Source organism: Phyllobates terribilis, unplaced genomic scaffold (assembly GCF_046119375.1).
Source record: "Phyllobates terribilis strain yellow unplaced genomic scaffold, ASM4611937v1 Scaffold_11__3_contigs__length_659146591, whole genome shotgun sequence".
NCBI lineage: Eukaryota > Metazoa > Chordata > Amphibia > Anura > Dendrobatidae > Phyllobates > Phyllobates terribilis.
Window position 1 is genome coordinate 428,325,386 of NW_027362771.1, and position 23,001 is coordinate 428,348,386.

Genomic DNA, 23,001 nt, shown 5'->3' on the forward strand with positions numbered 1-23,001 from the left:
TGCGAATTTTTCTGAAAACACGCAACATTTTACTTTCTCAGCATAGTAAATGAGATTTCTGAAATCTCATACACATGCTGCTTTTTTTCCTTGCAGATTTGAAGCAGTTCCAAATCTGCAGCATGTTAATGCTTTCAGCGTTTTTCACGCAAATGAAAGGAGAAAAAAACACAAAAAATGCTGCAAAAATTGTGTTTATTTTACGCAGCATTTTTCATGCCAACACTCCAGTATTTGCTGCAGAAAACCCATAGGTTAATCAGGTTACTTGCATTTTTTATTGCATTTTTTACATAGGCTTTTATCATGTTTTGACATTCTTGTTTTTTTGCTTTTTTTATATGTCATGTTTTAAATAAAACTGCTTTGCTTTGGATAATTTCTGTTACTTTGATAAAACTTTATTAATAAAGTCATGTGCGGATTACATGCAATTTTTACTGCATTTGTGCTGCAATAAAAACGCTCATGCATTCAAGTCTGTGGGGAAAATCTGCAAAAGAAATTAATATTCACCACTAGAGATATTAACCTGTCGCACACTGCGTAAAAAAGCACCGCAGGTCCGTTTCCACTGCATAAAAAGCACCGCAGGTCCGTTTCCACTGCATAAAAAGCGCTGCAGGTCCGTTTCCACTGCATAAAAAGCGCCGCAGGTCCGTTTCCACTGCATAAAAAGCACCGCAGGTCCGTTTCCACTGCATAAAAAGTGCCGCAGGTCCGATTCCACTGCATAAAAAGCACCGCAGGTCCGCTTCCACTGCATAAAAAACACAGTGCGCAGGAGATTTTTATAAATTCCCATCCTCTTTGCTGGAACTGTAATTCGCTTTTTTGCTCTACGAAAATATGCGGCACAAAAAACTCACCAAATACTCATCGTGGGAACTTAGCCTAAGTGTAACATTATGAATTAATAAATGTACTATATTATTGCTGCAGTGTTCTCCATACATCATCACTATAATGCTGCTACATGTTTTAAATGTCCCACCACATTGTGGAATCTCCTTATTGCATTATACCCTATGAGAGCTGAGGGAAGGCCAGATTTATAGTGGGCTGCTAAGAGTCTAAGGCAGGTCTGTTCTCTCTGCGCCTTGCAGTAATCTCTTCTATTTTGTTCGGTAGTTTCTATTCATATCACGTCCACCCCCTCAGCCACTGCTCTCCTTTCTCTCATCTCTCACGTACTCTCCATCTCTTGTCCTTGGTGTCTCTGCAGATCGACTGGGTCCCTTCTTCTATCACTCTCCTAGAGCTCCAAGATTGTAAAAATGGCCAGTACCTTCTCAAGAGTCCTGTTATCCAGGAAATCAGCTGGACTTCTGGCAATGGCTGGTGCCGGGTCACTCGCCGCTGGGTACCTCATAAGCAGAGAAGTCATCAGCGCTGATGTAGAAAAAAGCAGGAGACTCTACCCACCGAGGTAACCGCAAGTTTTATTTTACATCTAATATCTTGAACAATATTTATTTGTATATATTATTATATATAATCTTTTCTGTTCATTTTATGATCTTTGTGATCAAAATTATGTTTGTTAATTCAGGCTACAGTTTTAAACCATTTTGAATTTGTTGAATCATTTTATTTTTTTTCACTGTGAGGGTTTTTTAATACATAGTAAGGATCCTTTCAGTTTAATTAGCTGTCATTATGATAGAAGCCCCACTGAACGCTCTAGAATCCAGGATGGAGGGGGATGGGGGCTTTAGTGATACATGCTGGGGGGGATGGGGATCCTAAGATTTAATGAATTCATTAACAAAATTCTAACATTAAAATCTGATCACCTCAGAAACCCAATCCCACCCAAAGCGTTAGAATAAGTTATAGCCATTTTTATTCCTTATATCGGGCCTTGAGCAGGTTGATAATAAATTGCCAACATGCATTCTCTGCATGTCATATGCTTCACCAATGTATTTTTTTTATATATATATTTTATCTCTTTATTTCACCTTCCAGTACATTCCTTTAGACAGAGCTGACATAAAATAATGTAGTATTACTGGTAATAGCTTGAGGGAAATGCTTACTTAATTATGGGCAGCAGCGTGCAGTCTGCTACCTCTGCAGATACGAGCTATCCATCTCTTCTGCTATGCACAATGCTGCACAGCAAAGGAAATCAATACCTTATTCTCCGTAACTAAAAATAAAATGTGTTTTTCCTATTAGACACTCTAGGAAAATGTAGCCTTTTTCTTTAATAAGAATGCAGGGAGATAGGGTCCATGTTATTTCTTACCGGTTAGCATAATACTGGGTTTTGCACGTTCATGTTTTATTCTTGATAGCATGTATACTGCTGACATCAGCAGAAAAAGATTTCACCTACTGATCTGTGCTCATCAGAAAACACTGTTAACATCTTCATTAGATGTCGGGAACGTGCACTGCTCATTATAATATCTGAATATCTTTAGAATGAATTGCTTAAAATAAGCTGTCACTGTGACCGTGGCTGTATTCATATAAGGCTTTAAGCATGCAAAGCTTAATAACTCTGAGCCAGCAAGCTTCTTACGGAGTTCACCACCTTAGCCTACATTCTGCTGCGTGGTAGTGTATTGAGGCCCCCTAAGAGGACACGCATATGGTATATGAACTTGTGAGCAGAAGGCACCAGATAGTATTAAGAAAAGAATTATCTGTTATTCTAGATTAATGTCTGGTGAAAAGATAATTATGAAATGAATGATCTGACGTGCTTAATTACATCAAAAAGTATCCATTAATAATAAGAATCTCCCTAATCCCTTAGATATCTGTACCTCCATAAACATTTTTGTTAGAATCAGCCAAATCTGCATATTTACTGCAGCAATTATCTCCTATGGCAACAAAAGACTGGGCATGCTGTAGTACAACATGCCTGATCCTTCTTACAGTTGGGATACCTGAATGCACATTTAGATTGTTGTTTGATCCCATCAACATTTATCTAATGTATAAATGTAAGTTCAGCTTTAGTATCAGTGTAGCTCTTGGGCCTCAGCGTTGAACCTGTCAAAGGCTTTTCCACTTCCAACATGCCATTTCTGATACTTGTATCTTCTGTAGCAGAGAGGCCTTTAGGTCCAGGTATGACTGCTACCTGCTACCATTGCCTTCCCTAACACTACACTCTGGTATAAATGTATGCATTTTGATAGCACTGTTTATAGCAAATGAGAAAGAAGGGAAAAACATTTTTGATAGAGCATGTTATTGTAGTTACATACTGTACCAAGGCACGAAATCACAAACTAATATGTCTGATGTAGCTGATTGGACTACATTAATGTAGGGTGGAGACATAGGCAGGGCCGATTTAATAGATGATTGAGCCTGTAGGCAACAAGCAAAGTAGCCAAGACTGCTGTATACAGGCCAAATATATCACCGTATTGTGCCCAAATAACACAAGCAAGTGATATGTTTCCACTCCTAATACTGGCCCTAGACATAGGGTGACTATCATCGGAATGACATGATTCCCCATTAACATGCATGTTTAGCTCAGTTATATCTGAAGGATATTTTGAAAAAATAATTGGATAAGCAAACGCCTCTGAAGGTTCTTTCTTCTGGGGCAAACATGTTCAAATAGAAAGTAAACTCCTTGTTTTCCATAATGATAGCTCTCCGATGAGAGCTTCCAAGACCCAGGGACAGTAGATTGTTGATGTATCCTGATTACAGAACAATCCAACAATAGAAGTCAAATGTTTACCATTTAAGGTCCATTTACATGGACCGACCGGTGAAATGATATCACAGGTAAACTTTTACCAATCAACGGTCGTCTAAATGCCTGTGTGTAAACTATGTGCACTGGGCGATCTACACTTGATCCCTCTGTGCAGATAGGCTGCCAGAGTTCTCGACAGAGCGAGTCCTGTTTACACAGGACGATGCTTCACCTAGAATGATGATCTTTTGTGCTGCACAAAAGATCATTTTACCCAATGAGCGAGCGTTTTGCCGCCTGTTTACACTGCGAATATTCATGAGATAAACATTTTTAACAATGCTCGATCACGATTATGTTGCAATGTAAATGCCTCTTTACTAAAGGCTTGGGAGCAAGATAGCAATCAACATCAGCAATCTGGATGACTAAGATTGTTACTGTTCTGTTGAGCTAAGCAATATATGAGAGCTCTATCAAAAAGGCGTTAATCACTCCATACTCCGTGCCCCACCTGCACTGACTCCTCTTAGTGCGACGTTCAGTTTATGCTGTGTGATCGGAGGTGAATATTTCCTGCTGATCAATATTTGCCACTTATGATGACAATAAAACCTTGGTATCACTCCCTTCATATCCTGATATTGATCGGTGCAGTGCAGTAGGGTTTTGATGGGTTATCACAATATCACCAGAGAAAAGTTGATGAGAATGTCAATGAAATTTGAACATCTCTTTATATTATTTTAATAGGGTCAAGCATAAGGCCGAATTCAGATGTTTGTAAAACACCATTCATATGCAGCCCGTGATGTACGAACTGGCTGCGGGTCTCCTAACGCAAAGTCAACCGTCTCATGAGCCTATGAGGCTGTCAAGTTCAGATCAGGAGACCCATGGCCAGCCCATGCTTCTCGGTCTGTACTAGGACAATATTTCATGGAAGTCTAAAGAAAATATATTTTCAGTACTTCAGTGTTCTTTAACGATTGGTTGTATACTACAACCTCCAATGGAAGGAATGAGGTCACTGTGTAACCGGTACTTTTAGGCAGATCAAGAAAAGAGGATTCTGCCTCTCTGTAATACTATATTTGGGCTCTTTGTCTAGAGCCATACCTGATTTTCAGAAATGACAGTCATCTAATCTTCTGTATAATTTATGCTTATACTTTGATACAGTGTCAATTCAGTTTAACTTGGCTTATTTTTACAGTGCAGAGTACCCAGACCTCCGGAAACATAATAACTGTATGGCAAGTAACTTATCTCCTTCCATCTATGCCAAGCTCTGCAACAAGTCCACTCCTAATGGCTTCACCCTTGATCAATGTATTCAGACCGGTGTAGATAACCCAGGACATCCCTTCATTAAAACTGTGGGGATGGTAGCAGGAGATGAAGAATGCTATGAGGTAAGAGAGCAGGGGGTGAAGGCAGTAGTGTGGACTGATACTGTATTCTCATGTATACTGTATGATTTTTTGAACATGGTACAGATGTGTCCGCCCTCACTTTTTCTTGAATTTCATTAAGGATTCAGATTTTTCACAAAACAAATTTAGTACAGTGGGTACGGAAACTATTCAGACCCCTTTAAATTTTTCACTCTTTGTTTCATTGCAGTCATTTGGTAAATTCTAAAAAGTAAATTTTTTTTCTCATTTAAGTACACTTTGCACCCCATCTTGACTGAAAAAAAAAATGTAGAAATTTTTGCAAATTTATTAAAAAAGAAAAACTGAAATATCACATGTTCATAAGCATTCAGACCCTTTGCTCAGTATTGAGTAGAAGCACCTTTTTGAGCTAGTACAACCGTGAGTCTTCTTGGGAATGATGCAACAAGTGTTTCACACCTGGGGATCCTCTGCCATTCTTCCTTGCAGATCCTCTCCAGCTCCGTCAGGTTAGATGGTGAACGTTGGTGGACAGCCATTTTCAGCTCCAGAGATGCTCAATTGGGTTTAGGTCAGGGCTCTGGCTGGGCCAGTCAAGAATAGTCACAGAGTTGTTCTGAAGCCACCCCTTTGTTATTTTTGCTGTGTGATTAGGGTCATTGTCTTGTTGGAAGGTGAACCTTCGGCCAAGTCTGAGGTCCAGAGCACTCTGGAAGAGGTTTTCATCCAGGATATCTCTGTACTTGGCTGCATTCATGTTTCCTTCAATTGCAACCAGTCGCCCTGTCCCTGCAGCTGAAAAACACCCCCATAGCATGATGCTGCCTCCACCATGTTTCACTGTTGGGATTGTATTGGGCAGGTGATGAGCAGTGCCTGGTTTTCCGAACACATACCACTTAGAATTATCACCAAAAGTTCTATCTTCGTCTCATCAGACCAGAGAATCTTATTTCTCATAGTCTGGGAGTCCTTCATGTGTTTTTGAGCAAACTCTATTCGGGCTTTCATATGTCTTGCACTGAGGAGAGACTTCCATTAGGCCACTCTGCCATAAAGGCCCGACTGGTGGAGGGCTGCAAGGATAGTTGACTTTGTGGAACTTTCTCCCATCTCCTTACTGCATCTCTGGAGCTCAGCCACAGTGATCTTGGGGTTCTTCTTTACCTTTTTACCTTCTTTTGTAACCTTGGCCATATCTGTGCCTTGCCACAATTCTGTCTCTGAGCTCCTTGGGCAGTTCCTTTGAGCTCATGATTCTTATTTGGTCTGACATGCACTGTGAGCTGTGAGGTCTTATATAGACAGGTGTGTGCCTTTCCAAATCAACTCCTATCAGTTTAATTAAACACAGATGGACTCCAATGAAGGAGTAGAACCATCTCAAGCAGGATCACAAGGAAATGGACAGCATGTGACTTAAATATGAGTGTCTGAGCAAAGGGTCTGAATACTTATGACCATGTGATATTTCAGTTTTTATTTTTTAATAAATTTGCAAACATTTCTACATTTCTGTTTTTTTTCAAGATGGGGTGCAGAGTGTACTTTAATGAGAAAAAAAAATAACTTTTTAGAATTTACCAAATGGCTGCAATGAAACAAAGAGTGAAAAATGTAAAGGGGTCTGAATAATTTCCGTACCCACTGTACAATATCACGAGTCACGACATGCTAGCAAAACTCTTGTTAGACCGCAACACACTTCACAACCACTGGGTGGCCACACATAGTATAGACCAGTGTTTCCCAAACGCCATCCTCACGGCCCCCCACAGGTCATGTTTTCAGGATCTCCTTAGTATTGCACAGGTGAGAGAATTCCTGATGCCTTGATGATACTTCAGTCACCTGTGTAATACTAAGGAGATCCTGAAAACATGACCTGTGGGGGGCCGTGAGGATGGGGTTTGTGAAACACTGGTATAGACTTTTCATGACATAGTATCTGGAAATCATGTTGAAAGAGCTCATAATCTCAGATTATGCTAAACCAAAAGGAAATGTAAAAAAGGTTGCATCTGTATTTGTTCTAGGGAATAAATTACTGAAATCTCATAGTTAATACTGTGTGAAAGCAAAGGAGGCACATGATCATCCTTTGTATTAAACAATCCAAGGTTTTACCCAAGTCAACAATTTTCTTTTTCTGAACAATATCCTTGTCAACATCAAAGTTGTTTTGTTTTTTTTATATGACAGGTGAAGTAATGTAATTAACAGACTATTCTCTGACAGTTTAATCTTGATAACTCGATATACTGTAGTTCATTATCACTGCACAGTAGTAATGAACGGATTGCACTTCTTGACTGTCATTTGTAGCACCATCAATCCAATGTTTGAAAAAAGAAAAACACAATGTTAAGCCATCATTTATATAAGTATTTCAATTATGTAAATCATATTGACTTGCCCCCTGGGCCGTGGGGCACCCGGAACCGGGCTTCTATGCGATGCTGGGGGTAGTAGTGGCAACCCGATCCCGTGGCTCAGGGTGGTCAGACCAAATTGTGGCAGTCTATTTATCAGTGTTTTGAATGTCCGACTACGCCACCCGTGGATTGCGGTCAGGGATAACCGCCGCTGCAAGGCAGGCCGCTGAGGCTGGTGTTGGTGTGCAGCACAGGGTTAGGACAACTCCCCACGGGAAGAGTGTAGCCTCAGGGCAGTGTAGGTGAATGCTGGGGGTGATAGTGCAGGCCACAATAGTAAGAGTTCGGAGTCCGCTTCAAACAGTCCAGGGTCTTTATTGCAGATGTTATTACTGACCCAACAGTAGTACCGGTTAGGAGTGGGCCTGGGTATCTGAGAGCATTCGGGCGAGCCCCACTGGTCAGGGTGAGTGTATAGGCCTACCGTTCTCTCTATGCTCTTTCTGACTATCCCCCTTTTCATGGTGTAATAGCCCACGTCCCTGAGCTGGCCGTGTACTTTGCCTGTATGGCTTGCGACTCGGGCCTTGGGTACCTTTTGCTTCTCCTTGCTGTACTGGTCCCTCTGTGTGGCGCAGCCTCCAGGCTTCTTAGGCCAAGGGACCTGAAATCTCTCGCGGGTTGGTTCTCTGCTGCTGGGCTTGCAACCCTGACAGCCTCGGACCCCAATGTCCGGTAGATCGGTTCTCTCAGCCAGGAACGGCTCTCGTCGCCTCTGTCCCTGGCTTGCAGTCTCTCCTCTGCCTCACGGACTCCTCAGCTGCTGCTGACCTGTCCCTTCCTCTAAGGAACCCTTCTGGACACTTCAGAAGTGGGTTCTGGTCTCTCTAACCCTGCCCCCAGTTCCAGCTTTTATAGGGGCAGCCTGCACCCCCTACTGGCCTGGGACAGGAGGTGCTGCATGCTAATGGTCCATGACCAGAGAACCTCCCTCCTGCTCTCAGACACAGCCTTTAATATTTGTGGCATCCAGGCCTGGGGTGACACAATATCTCATAAGAAGATATTATTATTATTATTTATTTTTAGAGCACCATTGAGTCCATGCTGTTGTACAAGAGAAGGGGTTACATACAAAATACAAATGTAAATTATGGTGAACAAACCAACAATGCCAATCTGGTACAGAAAGGAGAGGATTCTGCCCTCACAGACTTACAGTCTACAGGATAATGAGGAAGGAGACAGTAGGTTAGGGGGTTGCTCTGGTGGTGGTGAGGTGGCAGCACAGTTATTTCAGGCTTGAAGCTTTCTTCAAGAGATGGGTTTTAAAGTTCTGTCTGAAGGTTCCGAGTGTGGCGGATAATCGGATGTGTTGAAGCACAGAATTCCAGAGAATGGGGGATACTCAAGAGAAGTCCAGGAGGCGATTGGGTGAGGAACATACGAGTGTGGAAGAGAGAAGAACATCTTGGGAGGATCGAAGATTGTGTGTTAGAATATATCAGGAGATTAGTTCGGAGATATATGGAGGAGACAGATTATGGATGGCTTTAAAAATTGGGTGAGGAACGTATGAGTGTGAAAGAGAGAAAGAGGTGTTGGGAGGATCGGAGATTGTGTGTTAGAATATATCAGGAGATTAATTCAGAGATATATGGAGGAGACAGATTATGGACGGCTTTGTAAATCAGTGTTAACAGTTTGAACTAGACACGTTCGGGAATAGGAAGCCAATGAAAGGATTTACAGACGGGAGAAGCAGAGGAGTTGCTAGGGGAGAGATGGATTAATCAGGCAGCAGAGTTAAAGATGGACTGGAGAGGTGCGAGAGTGTTAGAAGGGATACCACAGAGGGGGAGGAGATGATGAGGGCATGTGACGCACCCCCTGGGCCATATTCTTTAAGGGAATACCCGGAGCCGGATCAGATGGGGGTTGTAGTCTCCGAGTGGCTGTGACCCGGTCCGTGCCCAGGGTGTCAAGCTCAGTGTGTGGCAGTCCTTACTGATGTTACTAAAGTTCTTTATGTCGACTACGCCACCCGTTGAATTGCGGTCACTACGGCCGCCGCTGCAGCAGGGTCCGCTGAGGCTGATGGTGTTGGTGCAGCTTAGGTAGTATAACCCCCAACGGGAGGGGTATAGCCTCAGGGGGTCAGGTGCAGAGGATGGTGGTTGTGGAAGTGCAGGGATGATGGTAATGAGAGTCAGAGTCGGGTTGTGCAGTTCAGGGTTCTTTACTTACTGCAGATGTTCCGGTCACTCCGGCCTTGAGTGACCACCCGAGCCGTGCTGCGTCCACCAGGTCCTGGACTCGGCCAACCCCCAAGTAGTTCTGGAGCGTGGTTCTGAGCTCCCGTTCTGTCCTGTCCTCGTCTCTGGCCTTCCCCACCAGGGATCCACCTATGTCCGGCTCCCTCGGGCCTCTTGTTGGCGAACCCTTTTGCCTCTGGGTTCCCTGACCCTATGCGTGGTCTGCCTTCCGGGTGGATATGGTGGGTGGCCGTGGCAGATGCTGCCCACGGCCTCCGGTCTCTGGCTGAGGTATGTTGTAGCCCCCCACCAGTTTGGGATCCGGTACCCTGTTGCCAACTCTTCACCCTGTGATTGTATTTGGGCTCTCAGAGTTCCTTCTTTCTCCCCCTCTGGGTCTTTCTTGCTCTCCTCTCTCACTCTTGGGCTGGGGCTGCTCTGCTCTTCTGCTCTCTTCCACTGCTCTGCAAAGACTCACAGACTGACTTCTCTCAGACTGACCCTGATCTTAGATGGTGCCCACCTTAAATACTCCCTCTATGTGTGAGCTCAGGTGACCAGCACCCAATGAGCTCCTATCTTTACCCAGGCTGCTCCCCCTATCTGCCCCTACACTACTGGGATGTACCACCCCCCTCCCACTCCAGCCAGGAACAGACTCTGTCGTACCTGCACATTTCTAAGTGGGAGTACCGTTGGTCTGTTCCTCGGAAATGGGATGTGTGTAGTGCATGCAGCTGACTGAGCTCAGTTCCACACTCCATCCTTACCCGGGAGTGGAATATCACACCTCTGGGTTGAGGTGCAATACCCCTGTAGCAGCCGAATCCTCAGGGTGCTACATTCCCCCCTGGTAAATCACAGCACGTCCTCGGGCTGTAAGATATAACAAACACCAAAACATACAATTTTTGCATAAACATAAACATATAAAACATATAAAACACCATATATATAAGCATAAACTTTTCATATAAAACTTTTCATAAAAACATTCTTGTCTTCTGGTACCTCCGGTCACGATGCAACTTGTGACCGGGTAAAGTGCTACAGTCTCTTAAAGAAAATGGTTTCCTATAAAACCGGTAGGGGGCGCTTTAGGAAGCGCAACTATATACAAGGGGTATGGCCGCTCTCAGTCCTCGGCCAGGTATTAGGAAAGGGATGACCGCTCTCAGTCCTCGGTCAGTGGGAATGGGGACACACGGGTTAACAGTTCAGTTCTCTGGTCCCAACGGGGACTATATTTTAACTAGCAGCAGTAACAGTTCACTGTGCCCCGACGGGCAACTATATACAGCTTCTACTCTGCCGTCCTCAACGACGACGTCCTCCTGCTCTTTCTTTGTGATTAACTTTGACTTCAGACCCGTCCGGGTCCTCTTGCTCCTCCTCACACCGCAGCTCCTCCTCCGTCAGGCGATGCACATGGAGAGCGTAGGGTCCTTTGGCACACTTGTGCCGGGTGAAGGTGACCTCGTCCCCTATATACAGGTCACGACCTCTGTGTCCCTCCGGTAGGTGGGACTCAACGTCTCTTCTTGTCACGAAGACGTCGCCTGGGGTGCGGTGATCTCGGATGAAGCCCCACCCGTGCTGCATATTAAACTTGATCACAGTCCCGGTGGAAAGGGGACCATGAGCTGCACGGGGACTCCTCCTGGCCCGGCTCTTCTGCTCCGCGCTCTTTATTTGGGCTTGTTGTTCCCGGACCCGCCTCTCTCTCCGCTCCCTCTCAAAGACCTCGAGCTGCTGGCGGCAGCACTCTGCACGCTCCGCTGCGGCTGCCCGAGTCTCCTGAGTGAACCCCATGAGATCTTCTCCGGTGGGGTCCCACTCAAACTGTGCCTCCTCTAGCGGGGGCGAGGTCCTTTTTACGGGCTTTGGAACCGGAATCAGGGGTTCGTCTAGGGGTCTCTCTTTCCGGAGTCGGGGATGGTGAAACTCCGGTGGCCATATAAAGGGCTGCCCATCCGGGCACGTATGTTGGGCGAACAGATCTTCTCCCAGATGCGGCACTTTTGGTTTTATGGGCGCGGTGGTGGTGGCGCCCGGGTTGCCCAGGCCTTGCGGCCAGGCCTGGGGCACCTGGAAAGTGAAGGGCACCGTAAGGACGGCGGCGCCCTGGGCTACTTGGCCCTGCGACCAGGCCGGTGGCTCCGCGGAGGTAGGGGGCGCTGTTGGTATTGCGGCGCCCGGGGGTACTAGGCCCTGCGACCAGGCTGGTGGTACTTCCTGCTTGGTCACGCTCGGGGTCGAGGCGTGTGACGTCACAGGGGTCGCGGCTTCCGTTTGAGGCCTAGTCGGCGGCGGTGACGTTGCGGTTACGGGCACGGCAGGGGGTACTTCGGGCTCTGCGACGGGGAGCTGGGGCAGGTACGCGGTTTCCCGGTTTGGGGTAGAGACGTCCCCTTTACCTGCCTCCTTTCGTTCGGCTCCCTTCTCGGCGCCGTCTCCGGCCTTGAGTCCTCCTGCGCCATCCTCAGAGGCGGTCTGTCTCCTCGTCTCGGGTGGCGTGCTCCGCGGACGGGTTCTTGTCTGCTGGGCCATCTCACGGCTCCACTCCGCCAACGTCTCTCGCTGCACCCGGGCCATCCTCCGTGCGAGGCCCTCCAGCGCAGTCTGTGCACACTCCCGATCTCGGGGGAGCTGTGCCAAGACCTCCACTAAGCCTAGTGGGGTCGTTGCTTCTAGCAGGCTCCTGACCAACGGGTCGGTGCTGCTCTGCTCTCCTCCCGCTGTCTCCAGCCGGCCTTCTGGAATGGCGACCGGCAACAGGCTCCTGACCACTGGGTCGGTGCTGCCTGGAGTAGCGGCCCGCATCAGGCTCCTGACCACTGGGTCGGTGCTGCCTGGCTTTCCCTCCATCTCCGGGTAGGCTCTTTCTGGACTCTGCTCCAGGCTTCTTGTCTCCGGGTGCGCTCTCTCCAGACTGCACCAGGCGACACCCATCTTTGCTCTCTTCGTCTCAGTTCTCCCACTTCGAGGGCGGTCCCGGGGCCACTTGGTGATTGTCAGCTCCAGGGGCAGTTCTTTCACGCTGACAGACACCTCTAGCATCACAGTCTCTGTTGGTGGGGGCGGTTTCCACTTTTGGCGCCATTTTCGGTCCTGGCCCACGATGGGAGGCGGCCTCTTGCCACCCTCTGGCACGCCCATAATGGCGTCCGCTCTTCCAAGGCGGGAAACCTTTGGAAATGGCGGGAAACGTCTCCCAGTGGTGGGAAACTCTGCAGATGGCGGGAAAAAGCTGTTAATGGCGGACAACCGGCGGGAATCGATCTGTGATGGAGTCCGATGGCGGGGACCCTCCGGAACCGGCAGGAGACTTCTTTTTAAGGTATCGATGTACTTTTCTTCAGGCACGCAGTACCCGGTTGTTGCGGGCACGTTATCCTGCCGACTACGCCAAAGTTGACGCACCCCCTGGGCCATATTCTTTAAGGGAATACCCGGAGCCGGATCAGATGGGGGTTGTAGTCTCCGAGTGGCTGTGACCCGGTCCGTGCCCAGGGTGTCAAGCTCAGTGTGTGGCAGTCCTTACTGATGTTACTAAAGTTCTTTATGTCGACTACGCCACCCGTTGAATTGCGGTCACTACGGCCGCCGCTGCAGCAGGGTCCGCTGAGGCTGATGGTGTTGGTGCAGCTTAGGTAGTATAACCCCCAACGGGAGGGGTATAGCCTCAGGGGGTCAGGTGCAGAGGATGGTGGTTGTGGAAGTGCAGGGATGATGGTAATGAGAGTCAGAGTCGGGTTGTGCAGTTCAGGGTTCTTTACTTACTGCAGATGTTCCGGTCACTCCGGCCTTGAGTGACCACCCGAGCCGTGCTGCGTCCACCAGGTCCTGGACTCGGCCAACCCCCAAGTAGTTCTGGAGCGTGGTTCTGAGCTCCCGTTCTGTCCTGTCCTCGTCTCTGGCCTTCCCCACCAGGGATCCACCTATGTCCGGCTCCCTCGGGCCTCTTGTTGGCGAACCCTTTTGCCTCTGGGTTCCCTGACCCTATGCGTGGTCTGCCTTCCGGGTGGATATGGTGGGTGGCCGTGGCAGATGCTGCCCACGGCCTCCGGTCTCTGGCTGAGGTATGTTGTAGCCCCCCACCAGTTTGGGATCCGGTACCCTGTTGCCAACTCTTCACCCTGTGATTGTATTTGGGCTCTCAGAGTTCCTTCTTTCTCCCCCTCTGGGTCTTTCTTGCTCTCCTCTCTCACTCTTGGGCTGGGGCTGCTCTGCTCTTCTGCTCTCTTCCACTGCTCTGCAAAGACTCACAGACTGACTTCTCTCAGACTGACCCTGATCTTAGATGGTGCCCACCTTAAATACTCCCTCTATGTGTGAGCTCAGGTGACCAGCACCCAATGAGCTCCTATCTTTACCCAGGCTGCTCCCCCTATCTGCCCCTACACTACTGGGATGTACCACCCCCCTCCCACTCCAGCCAGGAACAGACTCTGTCGTACCTGCACATTTCTAAGTGGGAGTACCGTTGGTCTGTTCCTCGGAAATGGGATGTGTGTAGTGCATGCAGCTGACTGAGCTCAGTTCCACACTCCATCCTTACCCGGGAGTGGAATATCACACCTCTGGGTTGAGGTGCAATACCCCTGTAGCAGCCGAATCCTCAGGGTGCTACACATGCACCAACATTTTAGTAGATTCAGGGTTGTGGAAAGTACGAATTCTGGAAATATTTTTGAATTGGAGGTGGCAGGAGGTGGTAAGAGCTTGGATGTTTGGTTTGAAGAACAGGGCAAAGTCGAGGGTTACTCCGAGGCAGCGGATTTCCGGTACTGCAGAGAGCATGGTGTCATTAGTGTCATTAATTGTGATAGATGGATAGATAATAGATAGATTGGATAGGGGGGTTAGGTGAGATGGAGGAAAGATGAGTTCTGTTTTGTCCACATTGAGCTTTAGGAAGCGAGAGGTGACGAAGAAGGATATGGCTGATAGGCAATCTGGGATTCTGCACAGCAGAGAGGTGACGTCTGGGCCAGAGAGGAAGATCTGAGTGTTATCAGTGTATATGTGGTAATTGAAGCCATGGGATTTTATGAGTTGTCCCAGGCCAAAGGTATAGATTGAGAAGAGTATTTAAGATACTAAAAGGGAAGATATTTAACGGAAATCTATTTCCAGGTTTTTTCTGTGTTCTCTGAGGGCAGCATAATGTAGGGACAGAGAGCCGGATTACAGCGATGTGTCACTTACTGGTCTGCTTGTGCCATTTTGATAAAATCACTGGTTTCTCGCTGCAGATCTATCAGTGCTCAAATGCTGAGCTTTGTTTAACTCTGCTCACATCACTGATTGGCAGATTTCTGTGTACACTATAAAATGGCAGAAAGCTGCTTATCAGTGGTGGGGTTGGGATTACGAAGAGCAGGAGGACTACATGGCACGAGACTCCTAGTCCTGTAGTGCTGTAGTCTCCTACTGATAGCTCAGTAAGTTACACATCACTGGAATCCGGGTCTCTGTCCCTAATGCTCTCAGATTACATAGCATTTACCTGTTAACAGATTCTATTTTAAAAATTCCCATATATATATTTTTTGTTACTATTAGCTTGCACTAGCTGAAAATAATAAACTTTGCAGTTACTCACCCTCACCTGCTGCAGCAACGTCTCTCTACCACTGCTTTGGTATTTGTTGACATGCTGCAGCGGTATCATCACAACTGCAACCCCTGGCAAAAATTATGGAATCACCGGGCTTGGAGGATGTTCATTCAGTTGTTTAATGTTGTTGAAAAATAGCAGATCACAGACATGGCACAAAACTTTGCAACATTGCGTGATGATTTACCTTCTTTTAAGAGTTTGATAATCCTCTCCTTTGTTTCAATTGACATCTCTCGTGTTGGAGCCATGATTCATGTCAGTCCACTTGGTGCAACAGCTCTCCAATGTGTGATCGCTCCTTTTTAGATGCAGACTAATGAGCTGATCTAATTTGATGCAGGTGTTAGTTTTGGAAATGAAAATTTACAGGGTGATTCCATAATTTTTTCCTCAGAATTGAGTGATTCCATAATTTTTTCCCTCTGCTTGGTCTGAAAAAAATTACCCTTACTGAGTACCACATTTTTTATCTTGATTTCTTTTAGTGTTTCTTAAAGCCCTAAAGTTGCCATTTGAAATGGCTTTAGTTTTGTGCCATGTCTGTGATCTGCTTTTTTTCAACAACATTAAACAACTGAATGAACATCCTCCGAGCCTGGTGATTCCATAATTTTTGCCAGGGGTTGTACAATGCACATGACTACTGCAACTAATCAGGTACTGGTGGTGATGTCAAAGCAGATGGCATGGGCCATTAAACCCAGTGATTGGCTGCAGTGGTCACGTGAGCTTTAATCATGAATTTAATCATGAATTTGCCACTACAGCCTGTCAACAAATCGAACATAAAGTTAGAAAACCAGCTCACCCCTTCTGTAATTAATTCAGATGGTTTCAATGCACTGAGCTCACGCCACTGCTTTCTTCAAGAAAAGGAAAGATCAGACTTCCAGGTCAAAGGTTATAGATTAAAACCATTTCTTTATTTTTTGTCTTGTTAAAATCTAAACACATTGCAATAGTAGAAGAAACCTCTACACAGGTTACAACCTCCTACCATTGGAAGGCAGAGCAGGTGAGGATGAGAAACAGAAGTTTATTATTTTTACCCAGTGTAAGCCAATATGAGTAAAAAAAACTTATTCTCAGAAAACCCCTTTAATAAGAATTGAGCCTTTGTGTCATATATGACTGTTTTTATAAGACCATCTGCACACTTTCAGTATTTGGTGAGTTTTTTACCTTAGTATTTGTAAGCCAAAACCAGGAGAGGAACAATCAGAGGAAATGTATAATAGAAACATGTGCATTTTTTCAAGGACCCATTTACTTGCATTGCTTATTTTGATTGGACCCTCGGATCAAAAATGGACACGTCTCCGATATTTTCTGTGGACCACTCGGACCGAGGAAAAAATAAGACATGTGAATAGCCCCAAAGACTTTCATAGGCATGAGTGCTATACGTGAAAATCACAGATAGCACTTGTACGCAAAAAATGGACGTCTGAATAAGCCTTTAGGCCAAGTGCTCACGTTCAGTATTTGATCAGTATTTTACCTCAATATATGTAAGCCAAAACCAGGAGAGGAACAATCAGAGGAAAAGTATAATAGAAACACGTCACCACTTCTGCATTTATCACCCACTCCTGGTTTTGGCTTACACATACTGATGTGAAATACTCACCAAATAGTCAACGTGTGTACGTGGCCTTAGACTACTTTCCCACGATGATTTTTTGGTGAGTTTTTTTACCCTGCATATTTTCGAAAAAATGCAAGTAAGCTATTTTACTTAACGGGTGCAGAAATGCTGCAGAAAATTTGTAACATCAAAAACTTACCAAAAGCTCATCGTGGGAAAGTAGACGTATGTAAAGTAAATTACTTTTGTTTGTTTTGTTTTTTTTCCATAGCATTTTTGAGTGTGATTTTTCTTACATGCGTTTTTATAACTTTATTTATATATTTGCTTTTTACCTGCAAATTTTCTGCATCTAATGCAAGTCTATGGGAAAAATCTGCACAGAAAACTCAGAGTACCCAGTAGAGAAACTGACATGTTGTGAATTTAAAACTCGCACCGCAGGTTAGTTTACACGGAGTAAAAGAAAGCACAGAGGGCAGGAGATTTCTATAAAGGCTCTTTCACACGTCAGTGTGTCCGGTACGTGTGATGACAGTTTCCATACGTACTGGAGACACTGACACACGCAGACCTATTCAAAGCTATGGGTCTGCCCACATGTCAGTGTGTTTCCATGGACTGTGTGTTGCACACATAGACATGTCCATTTTTTACACGCTGCACAGTCCGCAAAATTTCCCACGCAGAACACACACAGATGACATCCATGTGTCATCAGTTTGACATGTACCGGCGCCTGGGAATCAGTGCACAGTTAGCGCTGTTCCCAAGTACCGGGTGCTGAACGCTGCTCTCATCATTGTCCCTTGCTCTCGCTGTGATCAGCACAAGCAAAAGACAATGTTGGGAGTAGTAGTAGTCTGAGCCTGCAGTGTCCATGTGTAAAAATAAGAATAAAATAATAAAATCCTTATATTCACCTGTCCAGAGATGTCCCCCGCTGTAATCCATCTGACCGCTATTGCCGAGGAGCAGACTGCTACTACTCCCAACATTGTCCCTTGCTCGTGTTGATCATAGTGCAAGCAAGGGACAATGATGAAGGCAACATTCAGCACCCGGCGCTTGGGAACAGCGCTAACTGTGCACTGATTCCCAGGCGCCGGTATGTGTGCTCCTGATGCGGCACACCGGCGGCACACGGCCGCCACACATGTGCCACACACGGGCACACCTACACGGATATCTCCAGTACGGGTATTTCTGGTACTGGAAAATTCAGGACATGTGAAACCGGCTTAAGTCCCATTCACTTTGTTGGAACTGTAAGATGCAGCGTTTCTGATGCAGCAAAAATATGCAGCGTCAAAAACTTATTGTGGGCACACAGCCTAATGCTGCAGTCAGACGGCCATATATCTCGGATGACGATTGCATCGCAGTGCACAGATTGGCCGGTGGCTCTCCATACCCGAGCGTGACAGCTGTATAGAAATACATGCTGTCATGCTCGGGTCAGGAGAGCAGCCGGACAGTCAGAGCACTGCGATGTAATCGTCGTCTGTGTTATACAGCCGTTTGACTATGCCCTGGTTGTGATTTTTTTCCTTTTTTTAGATTAAAATATACATAGGGAAATAATGTTCACCCTCCTATTCATTATACGGGTCATAACTTTCACAGGATAAAGAGAGTCAGCATGTGAATGATATGATTTATAGAGCGGCAGCATCTTTCCCAGGAAGGGATGTGCATAACCAGAACCTGGTTAAGATGTCCATTTTAACTTTTGCAATGGGACCACTTCTTCTCTATGCATACCCTCCAATATACTTTATTATAAGCATTTATATAGATTGGATTCACAGGTGGGATATATTTATGCCACTGATTTGCCCACAAACATCTTGACACACTTGATAAGTTACAAAGTAAGAACCATAGCCTGTAAGAATGTTTGAAGAGATTTATTTTTTTATGTTTTAGGTATTTGGAGATATTTTTGACCCTGTAATAAAGGAGCGTCACAATGGATATGATCCAAGAAACATGAAACATCCCACAGACTTAGATGCCAGCAAGGTATTAAAGAAGAATATATTGTGAATATCAGCACAGTGGATTCATTTATGATACGTGGATCTCAAAATTACTGTTCTGGATTAATGGAAATTTAAATGTTACCTAAAATTGTTATGTAAAGTGCAAATGAAAATTTCTGTAATTTTTAAACATTTTTTTTGTTTTGTAATACTCTACATTTTTATTTTTGGCAGATTAAAGCCGGCCATTTTGATGAGCGTTATGTACTGTCATCTCGAGTTCGGACAGGAAGAAGTATCAGAGGTCTCAGCCTGCCCCCAGCATGCACTCGAGCAGAGAGGAGGGAGGTCGAGCGAGTGTCAGCTGATGCCCTTAGTGGTCTTTCTGGAGACCTGACTGGACGCTACTACAGACTAAGTGACATGACTGACAAAGAACAGCAGCAGTTAATAGATGTAAGAGGGAACATTTCCGAGTTATAAGTATATTCAGAGCCTCTATTAGGGTACATTCACATGACCGATTTCTCCACAACGAAGAAAAATGGTCCAATTATTCTGATCAGACTTTAATCAGAGTGGCATCAGTTTTCCTCAGACGTGGAGAGGGAAAAAATAAATAAATTCTGCATTTTCTCCATTCTGTCAGTCCATGAAAATCAGATGTGAAACGGATGTCATCTGAGTGTGGTCCAATTTTTTTCACAGACCCATACACTTGCATAGCTGATTTTGATCCGACATTGGGACGAAAATCGAACATTTCTCTGATTTTTTCTGCAGACCATTTGGTCTGTAAAGACGCTCCACAATGCGTGTCCGCTGGTGATCCGCAGGTGCACAGAGACGCATAGTGGGCATGGGATTTCTTGACATCCCATCCGCTATGCTGTAACATCTGGCCGCTGCGGATTGCATGCAGCATTCAAACCGCAGCAATTACTGATCGTGTGCACGTACCCTCATTTAAATTAAGTTACTTGCATTTTTTTATTGTAGTTTTATATGCGTTTTTTTAACATGTATTTTTCACACTGCGGTTTTTATCTCTTTTTGGTTTGTCATGCTTTAAATAACGCTGCTTTGTGTTTGATACTTCTTGTTATTTGGCTTTGACAAAACTTTATTGACGTACCTAGGTATGGATTACATGCGTTTTTGATGCATTTCCACTGCAGAAGTGCATTGAAAACGCATGTGTGTTTTTTACTTACAGGAATTTCTGCATCTAAACAAAGTCTATAGGAAAAATCCGCACATAAAACTCAGTGTACCCACATGTGGATGTGAAACATGCACCGCAGCTCAGTTTATGCTGCGTTAAAAAAAGCCAATGGGTAGGAGATTAAGGTTGGGTGCCCACTATGCTTTTTTTAACCGTTTCCGCAGCGGCAATTCTGCCGCAGAAACGCTTAAAAAACGCTTGGTAGAAGGTCTGCAATGTTCCCCAATGATAATCCGCATGTGCTGTGCACATGCTGCGGAAATTTCCGCTGTGGAATGTCATTGCAAAAAAATTTGCAGGACTACCAATTATTTTGCGTAAGCGCTGCGTTTTTGCCACCACTGACTTGCATTGCGTCGCTTAATATCCGCATAACTACATGTGCACATGCGGATATTAAGCGATTCAATGTGCGGATGGTACCCGGGTCTGGAGAAGAGGAGACTCTCACCCAGACCCAGGTACCAAAGTACCTGTTAAAAAAAAAAAAGAATTAAAGTAAAAAATAAACTTTATACTTACCTTCTGATGGCCCCCGGTCTCCTTAGCGATGCGTCCTGGCTCCCCGGCAGCTCGCGATGGTCAAAAAGGACCTTCCATGACGTCATTTAGTCATGTGATGGTCATGCAGCCGCTGACGTCGGCGGTCACGTGACCTGTCACATGACTAAATGACGTCATGGAAGGTCCTTTTAGACCACCACGAGTCGCCCAACACACCGGATGCACCAGACAAGGAGACCGGGATCCATCAGAAGGTGAGTATAATGTTTATTTTTTATTTTTTACCATTCTTTTACTATTAACTTGATCACACTACAGTCATGGCCAAAAGTTTTGAAAATGACACCAAAATTATATTTTCACATGATCTGCTGGCCTCTGGTTTTTATTAGTGTTTGTCTGATGTTTATATCACATACAGAAATATAATTGCAATCATATTATGAGTACCAATAGGTTATATTGACAGTTAGAATGAGTTAATGCAGCAAGTCAATATTTGCAGTGTTGCCCCTTCTTCTTCAAGACCTCTGTAATTCTCCCTGGCATGCTCTCAATCAACTTTTGGACCAAATCCTGACTGATAGCAGTCCATTCTTGCATAATCAATGCTTGCATTTTGCCAGAATTTGTTGGTTTTTGTTTGTCCACCCGTCTCTTGATGATTGACCGCAAGTTCTCAATGGGATTAAGATCTGGGGAGTTTCCAGGCCATGGACCCAAAATCTCTATGTTTTGTTCCATGAGCCATTTAGTTATCACCTTTGCTTTATGGCAAGGTGCTCCATCATGCTGGAAAAGGCATTGTTGGGCGCCAAACTGCTCTTGGATGGTTGGGAGAAGTTGCTCTTGGAGGACATTCTGGTACCATTCTTAATTCAAGGCTGTGTTTTTAGGCAAGACTGTGAGTGAGCCGATTCCCTTGGCTGAGAAGCAACCCCACACATGAATGGTTTCAGGATGCGTTACAGTTGGCATGAGACAAGACTGGTGGTAGCGCTCACCTCTTCTTCTCCGAATAAGCTGTTTTCCAGATGTCCCAAACAATCGAAAAGGGGATTCATCAGAGAAAATGACTTTGCCCCAGTCCTCAGCAGTCCACTCAGTGTACCTTTTGCAGAATATCAGTCGGTCCCTGATGTTTTTTCTGGAGAGAAGTGGCTTCTTTGCTGCCCTCCTTGAAACCAGCCCTTGCTCAAAGAGTCTCCGCCTCACAGTGCGTGCAGAAGCACTCACACCAGCCTGCTGTCATTCCTGAGCAAGCTCGGCACTGCTGGTAGTCCGATCCCGCAGCTGAAACAGTTTTAAGATACGGTCCTGGCGCTTGCTGGTCTTTCTTGGGCGCCCTGGAGCCTTTTTGACAACAATGGAAGCTCTCTCCTTGAAGTTCTTGATGATGCGATAGATTGTTGACTGAGGTGCAATCTTTGTAGCTGCGATACTCTTCCCTGTTAGGCCATTTTTGTGCAGTGCAATGATTGCTGCACGTGTTTCTTTAGAGATAACCATGGTTAACTGAAGAGAAACAATGATACCAAGAACCAGCCTCCTTTTAAAGTGTCCAGTGATGTCATTCTTACTTAATCATGACTGATTGATCGCCAGCCCTGTCCTCATCAACACCCACACCTGTGTTAATGGATCAATCACTAAAACGATGTTAGCTGCTCCTTTTAAGGCAGGACTGCAATGATGTTGAAATGTGTTTTGGGGGTTAAAGTTCATTTTCTGGGCAACTAGATGTGGACAGGATTTACCTTTGCTGTCCTTGGATGATATACTGATTTACAGAGCCATTACCACCCAGCACCACACACCATACAGCATTTTGTAATGACGTCAGTTACTTTTTGTATCTTGTGGTTATAAAATATTGGTTTCTTTGTAATAATCTGACACTCTACTTTATCATGGACACAATGCAGCATTATTCTCCAGCTTTGTACAGAGTAAAAACTTCCTTTCCTCATTCCCCAGGATCACTTCCTTTTTGACAAGCCTGTATCCCCACTCCTTACAGCTGCAGGAATGGCACGTGACTGGCCCGATGCCCGTGGAATCTGGTGAGATGTTGCTGCTGTATACACAACTATTTATAAGAACCTCGTGTTTATAACAGATCCTCTTTTGTTTTCAATGTCTCAGAGAGAATTTCAGAAGAAAGTTATACTGTGTCCTTATTGTGCTGGTAGAATAAGCTGCCGCCTTCTGTCCACCCCCCCGCCAAACATAGGGCTTATGTTCTGCAGAAGGATAGCAGCTCTGATTTAAAAGCCAGCTGAGTCAATCCACACGCCTGGTGGCCATTCCTTGGCCGCAGCGAAGTCCATGAGGGTAAATACAGCTGTGGACATCATTGCAAAA

At 45.4% G+C, this 23,001-nt stretch overlaps 1 protein-coding gene across 3 annotated transcripts in view; it reads left to right on the forward strand.

The window, feature by feature from the left end:
• LOC141166469 (creatine kinase U-type, mitochondrial) overlaps positions 1-23,001 on the forward strand; it is a 91,765-nt gene that overhangs the window by 57,690 nt on the left and 11,074 nt on the right. For all 3 annotated transcript variants that reach the window (XM_073653175.1, XM_073653173.1, XM_073653174.1), the window contains exons 2-6: positions 1,226-1,429; positions 4,896-5,094; positions 18,853-18,948; positions 19,143-19,364; positions 22,615-22,700. In XM_073653175.1, coding sequence (XP_073509276.1) covers positions 1,278-1,429; positions 4,896-5,094; positions 18,853-18,948; positions 19,143-19,364; positions 22,615-22,700 — 755 coding nt within the window. In that variant the 5' untranslated portion in view covers positions 1,226-1,277. The remainder of the gene's footprint in view (positions 1-1,225; positions 1,430-4,895; positions 5,095-18,852; positions 18,949-19,142; positions 19,365-22,614; positions 22,701-23,001) is intronic.